This window comes from Megascapheus bottae, chromosome 1 (genome assembly GCF_031878675.1).
Source record: "Megascapheus bottae isolate mThoBot1 chromosome 1, mThoBot2.hap1, whole genome shotgun sequence".
NCBI classification, from domain to species: domain Eukaryota; kingdom Metazoa; phylum Chordata; class Mammalia; order Rodentia; family Geomyidae; genus Megascapheus; species Megascapheus bottae.
In genome coordinates this window covers 30,324,620-30,338,106 of record NC_143509.1, presented here as the reverse complement: position 1 = coordinate 30,338,106, position 13,487 = coordinate 30,324,620, and the positions used below count along the sequence as shown (strand labels likewise).

General features: G+C 48.9%; 1 protein-coding gene across 8 annotated transcripts in view; it reads left to right on the top strand.

Annotated features, from left to right (window-relative positions):
* Hnrnpm (heterogeneous nuclear ribonucleoprotein M) overlaps positions 1 to 13,366 on the top strand; it is a 43,230-nt gene extending 29,864 nt beyond the window's left edge. For 2 of the 8 annotated variants that reach the window (XM_090341591.1, XM_090341574.1), the window contains 8 exons: positions 948 to 1,049; positions 2,113 to 2,157; positions 2,598 to 2,675; positions 5,265 to 5,363; positions 8,458 to 8,511; positions 10,299 to 11,101; positions 11,654 to 11,705; positions 12,942 to 13,366. In XM_090341591.1, the coding sequence (XP_090197717.1) occupies positions 948 to 1,049; positions 2,113 to 2,157; positions 2,598 to 2,675; positions 5,265 to 5,363; positions 8,458 to 8,511; positions 10,299 to 11,101; positions 11,654 to 11,705; positions 12,942 to 13,105 (1,397 nt within the window). In that variant the 3' untranslated portion in view covers positions 13,106 to 13,366. The remainder of the gene's footprint in view (positions 1 to 947; positions 1,050 to 2,112; positions 2,158 to 2,597; positions 2,676 to 5,264; positions 5,364 to 8,457; positions 8,512 to 10,298; positions 11,102 to 11,653; positions 11,706 to 12,941) is intronic. The other 6 variants (XM_090341603.1, XM_090341606.1, XM_090341601.1 and 3 more) reach the window with 4 other exon arrangements.
* Positions 13,367 to 13,487: the final 121 nt, after the last annotated feature.

Sequence of the window (13,487 nt, the reverse complement as noted above, 5' to 3'; positions counted from 1 at the left end):
CAGGGCCTGGGCACTATCCTTGGGTTTTCTCAAGACTAGTAGTGCTCTACCACTTGAGCCACAGCACCACTTTTCCTTTTGTGTATGCATGTGTGTGTGTGTGTGTGTGTCAGTCTGTGTCAGTCGTGGGGCTTGAACTCTGGGGCCTGGGCACTGTCCCTGCGCTCTTTAGCTCAAGGCTACCACCCTACCCCTGGGCCTGGGTGTTGTCCCTGGGCTCTTCAGCTTAGGGATACCGTCCTACCCCTTGAGTCATAGCATCACTTCAGGTTATCTAGAGGTTAATTGGAGATAAGAGTCTCAGGTTCTTTTTGTGCCCAGGCTGGCTTTGAACCTTGATCTTCAGATCTCAGCCTCTCCTGAGTAGCTAGGATTACAGATATGAGCTACCCTGCCCAGCTTGATAAAAAAAATTTTTTTTCTCTCATTTTTTGTGCCAGTCCTAGTGCTTGAACTTTCAAGATCTAGGTGCTTTTCCTGATCTGTTTTGTTCAAGACTAGCACATACCACAGCTCTACTTCTACCTCTCTGGTAGTTAATTGAAGATAAGAATCTGATGGACTTCCTTGCCCAAGTTGGCTTCCAACTGTGATCCTTAGATCTCAGTCTCCTGAAAAGCTAGGATTATAGGTGTGAGCCACTGGTACCTGGATTTGATAAATGTTTTCGTAGTTTAGGGCAAGAGACTCAAGATTCTTATGTATAGTTTATTCTCAGTTATTGAATGGATTTTGTTGTATAAATACATACCACAGACTCCATTCTGCAATTGCATTTAAAAAGTCAAGCCTTTGTGAAGAGGAGTACTCCCAGCTGGGTCCTGTGCTGTGTGGCCCTGGGGACCCACAGGATGCTTGGGGCTGGAGGACAAGCTAGCTGGCAGAACAGTGACTTGCCTGTTTTCTCAAAAGAGAACTTACACTCTGACTTTCTCTTTACCTTCCAGATGGACTTGGTGGTATTGGCATGGGTTTGGGGCCAGGAGGGCAGCCTATTGATGCCAATCACCTAAACAAAGGCATCGGAATGGGAAACATAGGGCCTGCAGGTGAGAATTATTGTCTTGATAGAAGATTTCTGGGAAGTGAAAGTTATTAATTGTTGGAATAATTGGACCTTGAATAGTTCAAATGAAATAAAGACTTAATTGGGACCAAATTCTTACTCATCTCAATTTCATTTTGATAAAGACAGTGTTTTGTGTTTTTACTGAGTCCTCTTTATTTCTAAAGCCATTGTGCCTTTCCAGCCAGAAGGGTTGGTCTTGCCTGAGGCCACATTGTCTCTGACAGGGTATGGATCTGGACACAGTACCACAGAATGCTCTGGTGTCCTACTCTGTCACCTAGACCACCTTGGGTTCCCATGTGATTTCTGGAAGTGGGGAGGGTCTCACTGCATGACACCCTGATGGTCCCAGATCCCAGGATACAAAAGTATGGACATAAAATAGACTTTGCTGATTAGTGTTACTTGTGTCATGAGGTATTTCTATACTATTGGGTATGTTTGATTTTTATGGTCTCAGACTTAGGTTTTTCTCTCTTGAAATCATTTGACATTGTGCTTTGATGCCCCTCTATGCTGCCATGGTCACGTTTGCCTGTCATTAGCCTTCATCCCAATCAGATGCTGACCACAAGCTCAAAAGGCTCTACCTGAGCCCCATAATTTCTAGTCTGACCCCTGGTGCAAAGTTTGTTTTAGGAAGTGGTGGTGGGGTTTTTTTCCTCTTGTGTGTGTGCGCTTGTGCGTGTGCGTGTGTGTGTGCTAAAGGATCTACCTTTAATAGGGATTTTATTTATTAAAGACTATTTTTGTTCTAAAGAATTCTGTAATGTGAGTTTTTCATGGTCTTCTGGGTAATTATGTTTAAAATTTCTAACTTGATCATTGAGTAGAACTTGGTAGACCTCTAACCCACATAACACTTATTTGGCTAAATAGTTTTACATGGTTAAATAGTTGGTAATGGTAGTCAGTCCCCTCCCAATATGTCTGTTAAGGTAGTTTTGACTCATGTGTTGGTTTGGAATTGTTTTGTACTTTTTAAGTTTAAACGTTACTGCTTTGATATAATTTTAGTTTGCATTGACTTTTTTTTTTTCAAGGAATGGGAATGGAAGGCATAGGATTTGGAATAAATAAAATGGGAGGTAAGACATTGAAAGTGAAGTACAAAATAATCTCTTAGGTCTGGCTTTCCTCTCTGCCTTCTCTCTCTTCTCTTTTATGTCTTGCATGATATTCGCACTCGGGTTTCCAAAAGGTTTGCATCAGGAACTATTCTACCTATCCATCGTTGCGGTGGGTGTGGCTGTTGGTTCTCGCTCTCTAGCTCTGTGACCTTGGGCAGTCTGCTCCATCTCTCCGAACCTCTCTGCTTTGTCTGTCATCCAGGTGGTTGGGGCTAAATTAGCTCTTTGAAGGTGGTGGTCATTTTCAAAGTAGGGTTTGTTTGTTTTTCTTTCAACTACTCTTGAATTTGGTAAATTTTTGGCAGAAAATGCCAAAGAAATGTTTTTCCTTCCTTTCCTGATGTGTCTAAGTGAGCAGTCCCCTTGTGATGGTGCTAAGATGCACACCTTTTTTGCAGGCATGGAGGGACCCTTTGGTGGTGGTATGGAAAACATGGGGCGATTTGGATCTGGGATGAACATGGGCCGGATAAATGGTAAGACCCCTGTTTCCTCCTGCTCCTACTGTACCCCACTGGCGGTGTGCTCCCAGCGCCTTCTAGACTGCTGATGCCCCGTCTTTGCTTTCCTTCTGAACCACGTGTCTTTTGAGTTGTTTTAAATACTTCAAAGCTAGACTTGGTTCACTTAAGTCACTGGACTCTTGAAATACCTATGGTTTAGAATTACCCCATTACTCGTCCTGTAAAGTTGTAAACATGCTTTGTTATTGTTGTCAGTGCTCTAAAGCGTGTGTTTTTATGCTTTGCACATGATCTCCAAAGTAGGAATGATGTGGGATTTCTTGTCAAGTTCATGCCTTCCAGGGAGGGCTAGGTTGGGTAGTTCTTGACCATCTACCAGACGACTCCCAAGTTGTCGGCAGAGAGAGACTGATGTAGATTCTACACTTAGCACACATTCTAGTAGAGTACTGTCATTCAGATCTCCCGTTCTGGCTAGCATTAACACCATGTTAACTCTATTTGGTCCTTGCCAGCACCACATGGCATACGTCAGAACTTGAGGCAGTGACTTGTCCGAGGTCATGTGGCTAGTGAATGATGGTGCCATGATATAAGCCCAGGCTGCTCCACAGTGGGGCTCTTCATTCCACCCACATCCTGCTTTCTAGAAACGCCTCCAGCACAGCATCAGCCTTGGGGCTGAGAATCTGGAAGTCTTAAAACCATTTATGCTGGTTGACTCTGCTCCCCACCTACTGGAAAGCTGCTATTCTTTCTGCTTTCCTGGTCTGGGCAGTGAAGAAAGATTTGGGTTGGAGTAAGTAGAAGATGAAGAGGTGTGGAGAGAGCAGGTGTCCTGGGCTGTCCCTGGGGAGCCGGGTGCGAAGTTGGTGATTGTTGCTTTGTTGGAGCAAGATGGTCATCTAGATGACAGGAACAATGTAGGAAGGAACAGAAGTTTGTGTTTACAGGGTCTTACTGCAGTACGCTTTCCTACTGCGCTTGTTTGCCTGGGGCTTAGTAAAAGTTTTGAGCCATGTGGCTTGGTCACATCTGGACAGATGGGCGAGGGGGAGGAAATTCAGGTTGTAGTGCAGCTCTGTGGTAGGCAAATACAGGTGAACTTATGACAGACAGGGTCGGTCTGTTGTGAAGATTCCAGATGCTTGTTCTCTGCGGAAAGCCCAAACCTGAGCATCTGTTGTTTGTGCTAAGCATCTGTGCAGCTGAGCCCGTGCTCCCTCTCCTCCTCACCCCGGACCTGGTTTTCTCAGATTTGAGTGAACCTTCTCTAGAGTCCTGGGGTAGAAATCACACTGAAAGACAGAGCGCCATTTTGCATTTGACTTGTTTAATTATTGACCACAATCCGTCCCTGTGACCATCAGTGTTGACCTGAGCCTGGCAGGTTGGTACTCCAGGGTCTTCTGGCAGTTGGGAAGATGAATAGTGAGGCCTTAGCCAAAGCATTGAGGCCTCTTCATCTGAGAGGCGAGGAGGCATGGGGTTTCTTGGGCTGATCGAGCCCTGCCTGCCTACCCTCAGGTAGCACACCAGCCTTGATTCAAACTGTGTTAATCCCATCTTTGCCAGAGTCAGTGATTTATAACTCATCTGAGGAATGATGCTGGCCACATAACAGAATTGATCGTAATTGTACCCTTTGTAAAAGGTGTCCATTAAGCTAAGCACTGGTGACTCATGCCTGTAATCTTACATATTCAGAAGGCTGAGATCTGAGGATTGTGATTTAAAGCCAGCCTGGACAGAAAAGTCCCCATAAGACTCTTTGCCTTCAGTTAACCACCAGAAAACTGGAAATGGTGCTGTGGCTCAAAATGGTAGATTGCTAGCCTTGAGCTAAAAAGCTCAGACAACACCCAGGCCTCAAGTTCAAGCCCCATGACCAACAAAAAGTAATTGGTACTAGAGGTAGAACCCAGGGCTTACTGGCTGCCCCCAGCCCACTAATACTAGCTTTTCTAGGGACCCCTACTTCAGTATGGGATGTGACATGGGTATACCACAGGTGGAATTGTGTGTGGCTTCACAAGCACAGAAGCTCAGGGCTTTGTTTTTAATAACATACTAGGAATATATGTGCTAGTTAACTCATTTTATAATAATACCAATGAAATTGTAAAGAAGCCGTCCAGACCCATTGTGTAGGAGGGTGGTTAGCTCAGGCGCTAGTATAGAAGTGTGTGCCTGGTCAGTGCATTCTGAATTTGACCAGCCTTCATTCATCTCACCCCAACTTGCTCTGTGACCTTGTCAGGTTTTTGATTGGTGTGAGCCTCCGTTTTCCTTGTGAAGGAGCAGTGGTGGGTGGTGCAGGGCAGGTTGGGTGTGAGGGTGCAGTGAAATGATGACAGAAAGCCCCTGTCCAGGCATGGGATGTGTACCAGGAGGTGGCACTGCTAGATCAGCCAGCTCTGCAGCCTATGTTGACTGCTGCAGGTGTCTCCCAGTTTCTAGGATAGTTAACAGTAGTTATGGCTGTTAGAGTTGGTAGTTAGCTGACATGGTGTGGTTGTTATGGGTCTGTAGTTTTGTTTTGCATGTTTGAAGCCTCATGATTATTCCCGGAAAGGCCTAGGGTTATATTTTTTTCCACAGAGATGGAGCGTGGCATGGGTGCAGGATTTGAGAGAGACTTTGCCAGAAACGAGATGGGAATGGCTCGAAGCTTTGGAGAGCCCCTTGGCAGAGGAATGGGTAAGATGGCCCCTCAGACCCCATGTGGGCGGGGTCCACCCCTGGGCTGATAGGCTGCCTCAGCTCAGCCTTCTTTCTTAGGCAAAGTCTGCTGGTTTTCTTTAGGGTTAAAAGATCTGTCTTGTAGACCTATTGGTTCTTTGTAGAATCCTTTCTCTTCTTTCAGATGGCTTCTTTTTATAATGTGTAGGAGTTAACACTGCTGCATAGCATAGCCCTGCTGCTGAGCCAGTAGGAGGGGCCTTGTTGAGCCCAGGCTCTGCGGTGAGCAGTGCACTGCTGGATGCCCTGCGTAGAGTTGTGGATAGGGGCCATAGGGGCCTTTTATTGCACTGGAAGCTTTGAGCATTGGGGGCCTGTTTCCGTAGAGAAAAATGTTTTCTACTTTGGCAAAGCGGTTTCATTTTTGCTTCACCATAGGTGTCATATTTCTCCATTTAGCTCAGCATTTTTACTCCAGGTCATCTCTAGTCCTCCCATCTGCACTGTTCTTTCTGGAGGCTAGAAACAACTTGAGTCAGATTGTCAGGATTTCCTGTTTGGTGGCAACTTTTTTTTTTTTTTTTTGCCAGTTCTGGGGCTTGAACTCAGGGCTTGCTGGGCATGCTCCTTAGGCTTTCTTAAGGCTAGCATTCTTCCCTTTAAGCCACAAGAGCACTTCCAGCCTTTTCTGTTTATGTGGTGCCAGGAAATTGAACCCAGGGCTTTGCACATGCTAGGCAAATACTCTACTACTAGGCCATGCCCCAACCCTGAGAAAAGTTTTTCTCTTTTTCTTTTCTTCTCTTTTTCTGTCGGTAGTGGGGCTTGAACTCTGGGGCCTGGGCACTGTCCCTGAGCTCTTCAGCTCAAGGTTAATGCTCTACCAATTGAGCCACAGCACTACTTCCTGGTGACAACTTTTGAGACTTCTTGTCTCTCACCATGCTAGTGAATACTTGTCTTCTGGAGGTGCTTGCTCTGATTACTTCTGCCTATTCTGAGTTGTTCTTAAAACTTTGGGATTGGGGGAGGATGAATGCATGTTTGCATGTGACTCAGGCGATGAAAACTTTCTGTTGGACTTGGTTGTGGCTGGTTCCTTCCTTTTTTTTTTTTTTTTTTTTGGCCAGTTTGGGGTTTGAACTCAGGGCTTACAACACTTTCTCTGAGCTTCATATGCTGCAGGCTAGCACTCTACCACTTGAACCACAGTGCCACTTCTAGTCTTGTCTGTTTCTATGGTACTGAGGATGTGCCACTTCCAGCTTTTTCTATATATAAGGTACCAAGGAATTGAACTTAGGGCTTTGCACAAGCACTCTATCACTAGACCACATTCCTGGCCTGCTTTCAGCTTTTTTTGCTGGTAAATTGGAAATAAGTCTCAGATTTTCCTGTCCTGGCTGACTTTGAACTTCAGCTTTTTTGTGTGTGTGTGTGTGTGTGTGCGTGTGTGTGCGTGTGTGTGTGTTGGTCGTGGGGCTTGAATGCTGGGCTGGGGTGCTATCTCTAAGCTCTTCAGCTCAAGGCTGGTGCATTCTACCACTTGAGCCTCTGCCTCACTTTCGGTTTTCTGGTAGTTATTAGAAATAAGAGTCACATGGACTTTTTGTGCTTGGACTGGCCTTGAACTTTGATCCTCAGATCTTAGCCTCCTGAGTAACTAGGATTATAGGCATGAACCACCGGCTCCTAGCAAATCTCAGCTTCTTGAGTAGTTAAGATTTCAGATGTGAGCCACTAGTGGCCAACCCAAATAAAAATTTCTGTTGAGTTAAAGGGTAGTTATCTAGATTCATGCATTAAGGATGGAGTCACTGGTCCACTGCCTTGTGTAGTGTCTCCTGCCTCTTGTCCCTTCTCCCATTGGGGCAGTAGATCTTTTTTGCACAGATATCTATATTTGTTCATTCAAAGACAGGTCTGTGGTCTCTGGAAGATGTGGTGCTGCTGAGGGGCTGACCTTGGAGCAGTTTAGGGGACCCTCAGAGATCAACACGCAGAAAGAATGAGGACCAGGAAAGGCATTGCTCTGGATGCCTGATGAACAGCCATGCTTTGCTCAGGGGTGCAGTGGAAGCTGGCGGATTGGGGTTGGCTCGGGCTGTAGCATTACAGGTGCAGAGAGTGGAAAAGAGGAGTAGGAAGCATGGGCTCTGGTTGGGGTCAGCAGGGCTGATGGCATGCAGGTGGGAAACAGTGAGAGCAGAGTGAGCCTGGCTGAGCTGAGAAAGTGAACAGATCCCAGGCGTCATGGAAGGGTAAGCTTGCTACTTGCTGCCAAGCAGCCAAGTCTATTTTTGGTGTGCTTTACCACCTTCCTGGCCTAGCAGGCAGAGTACAAGACACAGCTGTGGGCTAGCTTTGAGTTGCTTGGTGTTAGGGTGACAGTTTGAGGCCTTTGTCCAGGTGTACATTGAGGGCCAGAGAAGTTATGTACACATTCTCCATGCAGCAAAGGAGTGAAGAGAGACTTTGGAAGGGGTTGCTAGTGATGGCATTGGCGGTTTCTTTGTGGGACAGCAGCTTTGTCTGTACTTTGTCTCCCTTGTGGCCTTGGGCTTGTTTAGGGCAGGCTGGTGTGCAGGCACTGTTGGTTGGTTTCCCCTTTCTCACTGGAAGTAGTTGTAGCTTGACTGGGAATGGGCTGTGGGGTGGTGATAGATGTTGAGTGGAGGCTTTAGACTTACAAGTATGAGTTCCAGGAGGCTGGGATTTCCCACCCAGGTGAGAGGGAAAGACTCAAGACTGAGGGTCCAAACCAGCTTTGGGAAACTTCTGAGCAAGAACTGAGGCTCTGATTTACTCTGACTGAGTTCAGCTTGGCGGGGGTGGGAGCTGGGGGTGGATACAGGCTCCTCGCTCTGCTGGACGCATTCTAGAGCTACAGGGGTTCCCGGCATTGTGACCATCATCATTGTCAAGGACTCCTGAGTCTTCTTTCATGTGATCTTGTCTGTCTGTCTGTTTCTCAAACTTTTCCACCTTTCCCTTTTGCTTTCTTTGAAAAAAGGATTATCAGTAGTATTTCTGCTTTGGAATGTGTAATGAGCAAGTTTTTATTATCGTAGAGAAACTTGGCTAATTGTTTTTTTCTTCCTGATTTCCTTAGAAATCCTAAGTAATGCACTGAAGAGAGGAGAGATCATTGCAAAGCAGGGAGGAGGTAGGAAACACTTAGTTTGATGTTTTGAATTTGAGAACAGGCTGTTAATGGGGCACAGCCTAACAGTGTGACAACCTGGCTGTGTGAAGACTGCCCAGGGTGGGAGCCAGCTCTGCCTTTTCCTAGCTGTGTGATGTGTGGCAAGTGACTGAGCCTCTCTGTTTTTATTGGTCACCTGTAAGATGTGATGTACTAGTACCTGCCTCAGAGTATTGTGAAGAATTGGGGCTGTGTGTATGTGTGTTGTTTGTGCTATTAGCCTTGTCTCTGTTACTACCCTGAGAGAGTTGGATACTGCTAAAGTGGACGTTCCTAAAAGTGAATGCTTTCTTTTACCTGGCTGTAAAACTGAACGTACACTAATACATAACATGTTTATTAAAGTGTGCAAATAAGGTTGAACGATTCAGAAAATGATGACAAAATTATCTGCAGGCCTATTGCCAAGCTGGAAGAGCTGTGAGCATTCTGGGGTGCAGTTTAATGGGCATTTAGAATGTCCTCTGTAGCTGGGTGTGGTGGCTCACACCTGTAAATCCTAGCTGCTCAGGCGCCTGAGATCTGAGGATCAAGGTTCAAAGCCTGCCTGGGAACTAAAGACCCTGAGACTTTTATCTCCAATTAACCGCTAGAAAGCAGAAGTGATGTGGCTCAAGGGTAGGACGGTAGCCTTGAGCTGAAGAGCTCGGGGACAGCGTCCAGGCCCAGAGTCCAAGCCCCAAAAGAAAAAAAAATATCCTCTGTAGCCAGGGCACATCTGTGAGAGCTACTGTTTCTTCCTGGTCCTCTGCTGTGGGTATCAGGTACTGCCCTCCTTTCTGCTGCTCTTGGCAAGCTCCTTTTCCTCTAATAATGTGAGGAAGTTAGTTTTGAGCCCATTCTGCTCAGAAAGTCTTATCATTCTTCATTCCCATTAGGCTTCATTTGGCCACAGGATACACTGCTTTTCAGTTAAAGAAACTGACCTGGAGAGAGAGATGGGGTGACATGTGTCAGGTTGCAACTTTGGTCAGTTAGAACCAGTTACAGCAGTTTCCGGGTGACCTCTTCCTGCGTTTGCATGTTGGTCTGGGCTGTGTGGGCCAGTAGAGCTGGTGGTGGCTGGGCCTCGGGCTCTGCGTTTAGGAAGTGCTGGGCCAGTGGCAGTGGTCTTGGTGCTGGGCCAGCCACACACTGTCCAGCACTGCTGACCTACCTGGTCCTCTGGCAGGTCCACCCCCACAGTGTGTCCAGCTCTTCCTTCCACTAGCAATAAAGTAACATTCAGCCAGCCATTACTCTTAACAGAGTAAGGTCCCTGGAAGTGGACAGCTGCATACACTTGTCCCACAGGAGCCAAGTGGGCATTGTGTTTGTTGTTCCCTTTGTTTTTGCTTGGTGACGTACATGGCTGTCATTGCTTCTCTGAGTCTAGGGAGAGCTAAGGAAATGCAGGCTAGCACCACAGGGCTTCTTTGGGGATGGAGTGGGAGAGAACTGTGGCGTGGTGAATGATGTGTAGTTTTAGTCTCCATGTAACTCACCCCGTTTGCACCTCACATGCCCCGGGAATGGCAAAGGAGGCTGCCTGGGGAGTACTGTGCAGAAGCGACATGGCGGTGTGTTCTTTTTAGATTGTTCTGTGGGCAGTTCATGGGTGTCCCGGAGTCGGGAGAGTGAATTCATCACCCGGCCTTATTAGTTAGCAGCACTGGGGAGTGTCTGCATGTGATGGTCTGAGGTTGAACTGCAGTGCCCAGCTGTGGCACACATGCCCTGATACCCCGTGTTCTGTATCCCTGTTTCAGGCGGAGGAGGTGGCAGCGTCCCCGGGATCGAGAGGATGGGCCCTGGCATTGACCGCATCGGGGGGGCCGGCATGGAGCGCATGGGCGCCGGCCTGGGCCATGGCATGGATCGAGTTGGCTCAGAGATGGAGCGCATGGGCCTGGTCATGGACCGCATGGGCTCCGTGGAGCGCATGGGCTCTGGCATTGAGCGCATGGGCCCGCTGGGCCTCGACCACATGGCCTCCAGCATCGAGCGCATGGGCCAGACCATGGAGCGCATCGGCTCTGGAGTGGAGCGCATGGGGGCCGGCATGGGCTTCGGCCTGGAGCGCATGGCCGCGCCCATCGACCGCGTGGGCCAGACCATTGAGCGCATGGGCTCTGGTGTGGAGCGCATGGGCCCTGCCATCGAACGCATGGGCCTGAGCATGGAGCGCATGGTGCCCGCAGGCATGGGGGCCGGCCTGGAGCGCATGGGCCCCGTGATGGATCGCATGGCCACTGGCCTGGAGCGCATGGGCGCCAACAACCTGGAGCGCATGGGCCTGGAGCGCATGGGCGCCAACAGCCTGGAGCGGATGGGCCTGGAGCGCATGGGCGCCAACAGCCTGGAGCGGATGGGCCCAGCCATGGGACCAGCCTTAGGTGCTGGCATTGAGCGCATGGGCCTGGCCATGGGTGGCGGAGGCGGTGCCAGCTTCGACCGCGCCATTGAGATGGAGCGTGGAAACTTTGGAGGAAGCTTCGCAGGCTCCTTTGGTGGAGCTGGAGGCCATGCTCCCGGGGTGGCCAGAAAGGCCTGCCAGATATTCGTAAGAAATGTAAGTGACTTCAAGAAGTCCTCATGTGGTTAGGCATAAGGAGAGGAGGTCAGTGGACCAAACATCCTGGAGAGTGAGCCTTGTTTGTCCCCGACCCCGGGTGTCGGTGGAGGGGGGTTGCTACTGGGAGGAAGGCAGGATCCGTGATCCTGACCTGCCAGGGGCTTCCTCAGACCTGGTGATACAGAAAGGGAGGCTTTAATTATGTGTAGTAGCTGCTGCTGGGAAGTTGTGTGGCTGCCCAGCCTCCCGCTCCTGTGAGCTCTGCTCTCTGGCTTTCCATCTGCCACAGGCAGGGATCTGGCTGTGCGCCTCCAGAACCGCATTCCAGATATGGTGAGATGTCTTGCCTCTTACCGTGTGCATATGGGGACTGCATGGTGAGCCCTTCTCACGTGGGAACTGTTAGGGCTGGAGCACTCTAGGGAGCACCTTGCCCTTGGTGCCGCCCCTCAGGAAATGGCGTGAACAAGTCATCCTCATAGATGGTTGGGTTATTTTTGCTTTAGACCTGGTTAAACTGCACATTAGTCTACCTCTTTTTCCCCTCAGCTCCCATTTGATTTTACTTGGAAGATGCTAAAGGACAAATTCAACGAATGTGGTAAGTGTGAGGCCCTGTGGGTGTGTTCCTTCGTTGTGGCTTGTTGGGAATGCTTGGGTCTGTCCACTGCAGACCCTTCTAGTCACCCCAGCCGCTGCCCATCAGTCAGAGCACTGAGGAGAGGGCCTTGCCATTGTTCTGTGTCCTGGGATGTGTCAGGTGTCTTGCATCTGTGTTCCTTCCCTTCCAGAAAGATCTTGCTAGGTCAGCCAGGTTGGCCTTGAACTTTCAGTGCTCACTTCAGCCTCCCGAGTGATGGGATTATAGATAAGTCAAGCGAAGCAGCCTTCTGGGGTCACATGGCTTTCCATGTAAGACAAGTGGCTTTCTCCTATGGAGCAGCTGGTATGGGTGGCCATTTCTTGGCACACCAGACAACCTTTCTGAAAGGCTTCCTTTGTAGCTGAAGTGAAGCTTAAATCTCTTCACCCTCTGGTATGAACCCAGTTTGCATTACCGCTGCCCTTCTTAGCTGTGTCTGCCGTGCGCCATCTTCTCACTTCCTGTTTCACAGCGTTCAGCTCACGTTTCACCACTTGCTGCTTCTCCCTGGCTTTGGCTGGAGGAAGCTGTTGTCAGAGCTGCTTTCCTGCCCATCTCTTCCCCTCTTCCACTGCAGTTTCCCCATCGCAGGGTGGGACCATGCCACTCCCCCTCTGAGAAAGAACACACACACCACAGGCCCCGGGGAACTTACCTGAGCTGTGAGTGCCAGCATTCCTGGCAGAAGTCCTGTGGTGGTGGGGTTAACTTTCTCCTGGTGGAGTTGGTGGTTCTAGAGAGTTGGGGTGCCCTGTCATCAGCTACACTGTCCTGTGTTCTGACTTCTGGATGTGCTCACGCAGGGCTCCTCCCTGTATCACGTGATGTGATACAGTGTGTTACAGGTGGTTGGGCTCGGGGGCAGCGCAGCAGGGCAGGTAGCTGAATTAGTGATGATCTGAAGACCTCACACAGCCCTGGATGGGTCACTGGTACTTCCTCTAGCATGAAGGGAGCGTTGGAAGCCCTAGGATGGCCTTTGATGGCAGGGTGACACTCTTATTCTGCCCACAGAACAATGGTAGCGTGGCCGAGGGGCCATAGTGTTGGGAACATTCATGCTTCATGCGCATGGCCTCCCCCTTTTGACTCTCACTAAAACCCAACAGGCCATCTGGACTGAGTGGAGCCCAGACTGACACTGGGCCTTGGTTTGCCTGACGTGTGTGGTCTCTTCTTCCTTCCCCGTGCCAGGCCACGTGCTGTACGCCGACATCAAGATGGAGAACGGGAAGTCCAAGGGGTGCGGTGTGGTTAAGTTTGAGTCGCCAGAGGTGGCCGAGAGAGCCTGCCGGATGATGAACGGCGTGAAGCTGAGTGGCCGGGAGATAGATGTTCGAATTGATAGAAACGCTTAAGCGGTTGCCTTTTTTAAACATCAATACCAGACCTCCGAATTTGTATTTTTTCTTGTTAACCATTTTAATTTGTTGGCTGGATGTATAAAGATGTTTAAAAAATTCAGTTGCTTTTTGGGGTAATTTGAATTACTTTTTTAATGACTGGGGTTCCATTTGACTGTTTGCATTGAGATTGCAATGTGCGCAATTGTTTTTGTAGTTGTGGCATCTTTGACATCGAATATGACTTTGATAATAAATACCAGTTCCTGAGAGAAACTGGCCCTGTGTGTGTGTTGAGGCAGCCATCTGAGGTTTGGGGGTCTGGACCCCTTGAATTGTCTTTTTCCTTTAGGGTTTGTGTGGCCTGCAGGGTCATGAGCCTCATTACATGGAATGT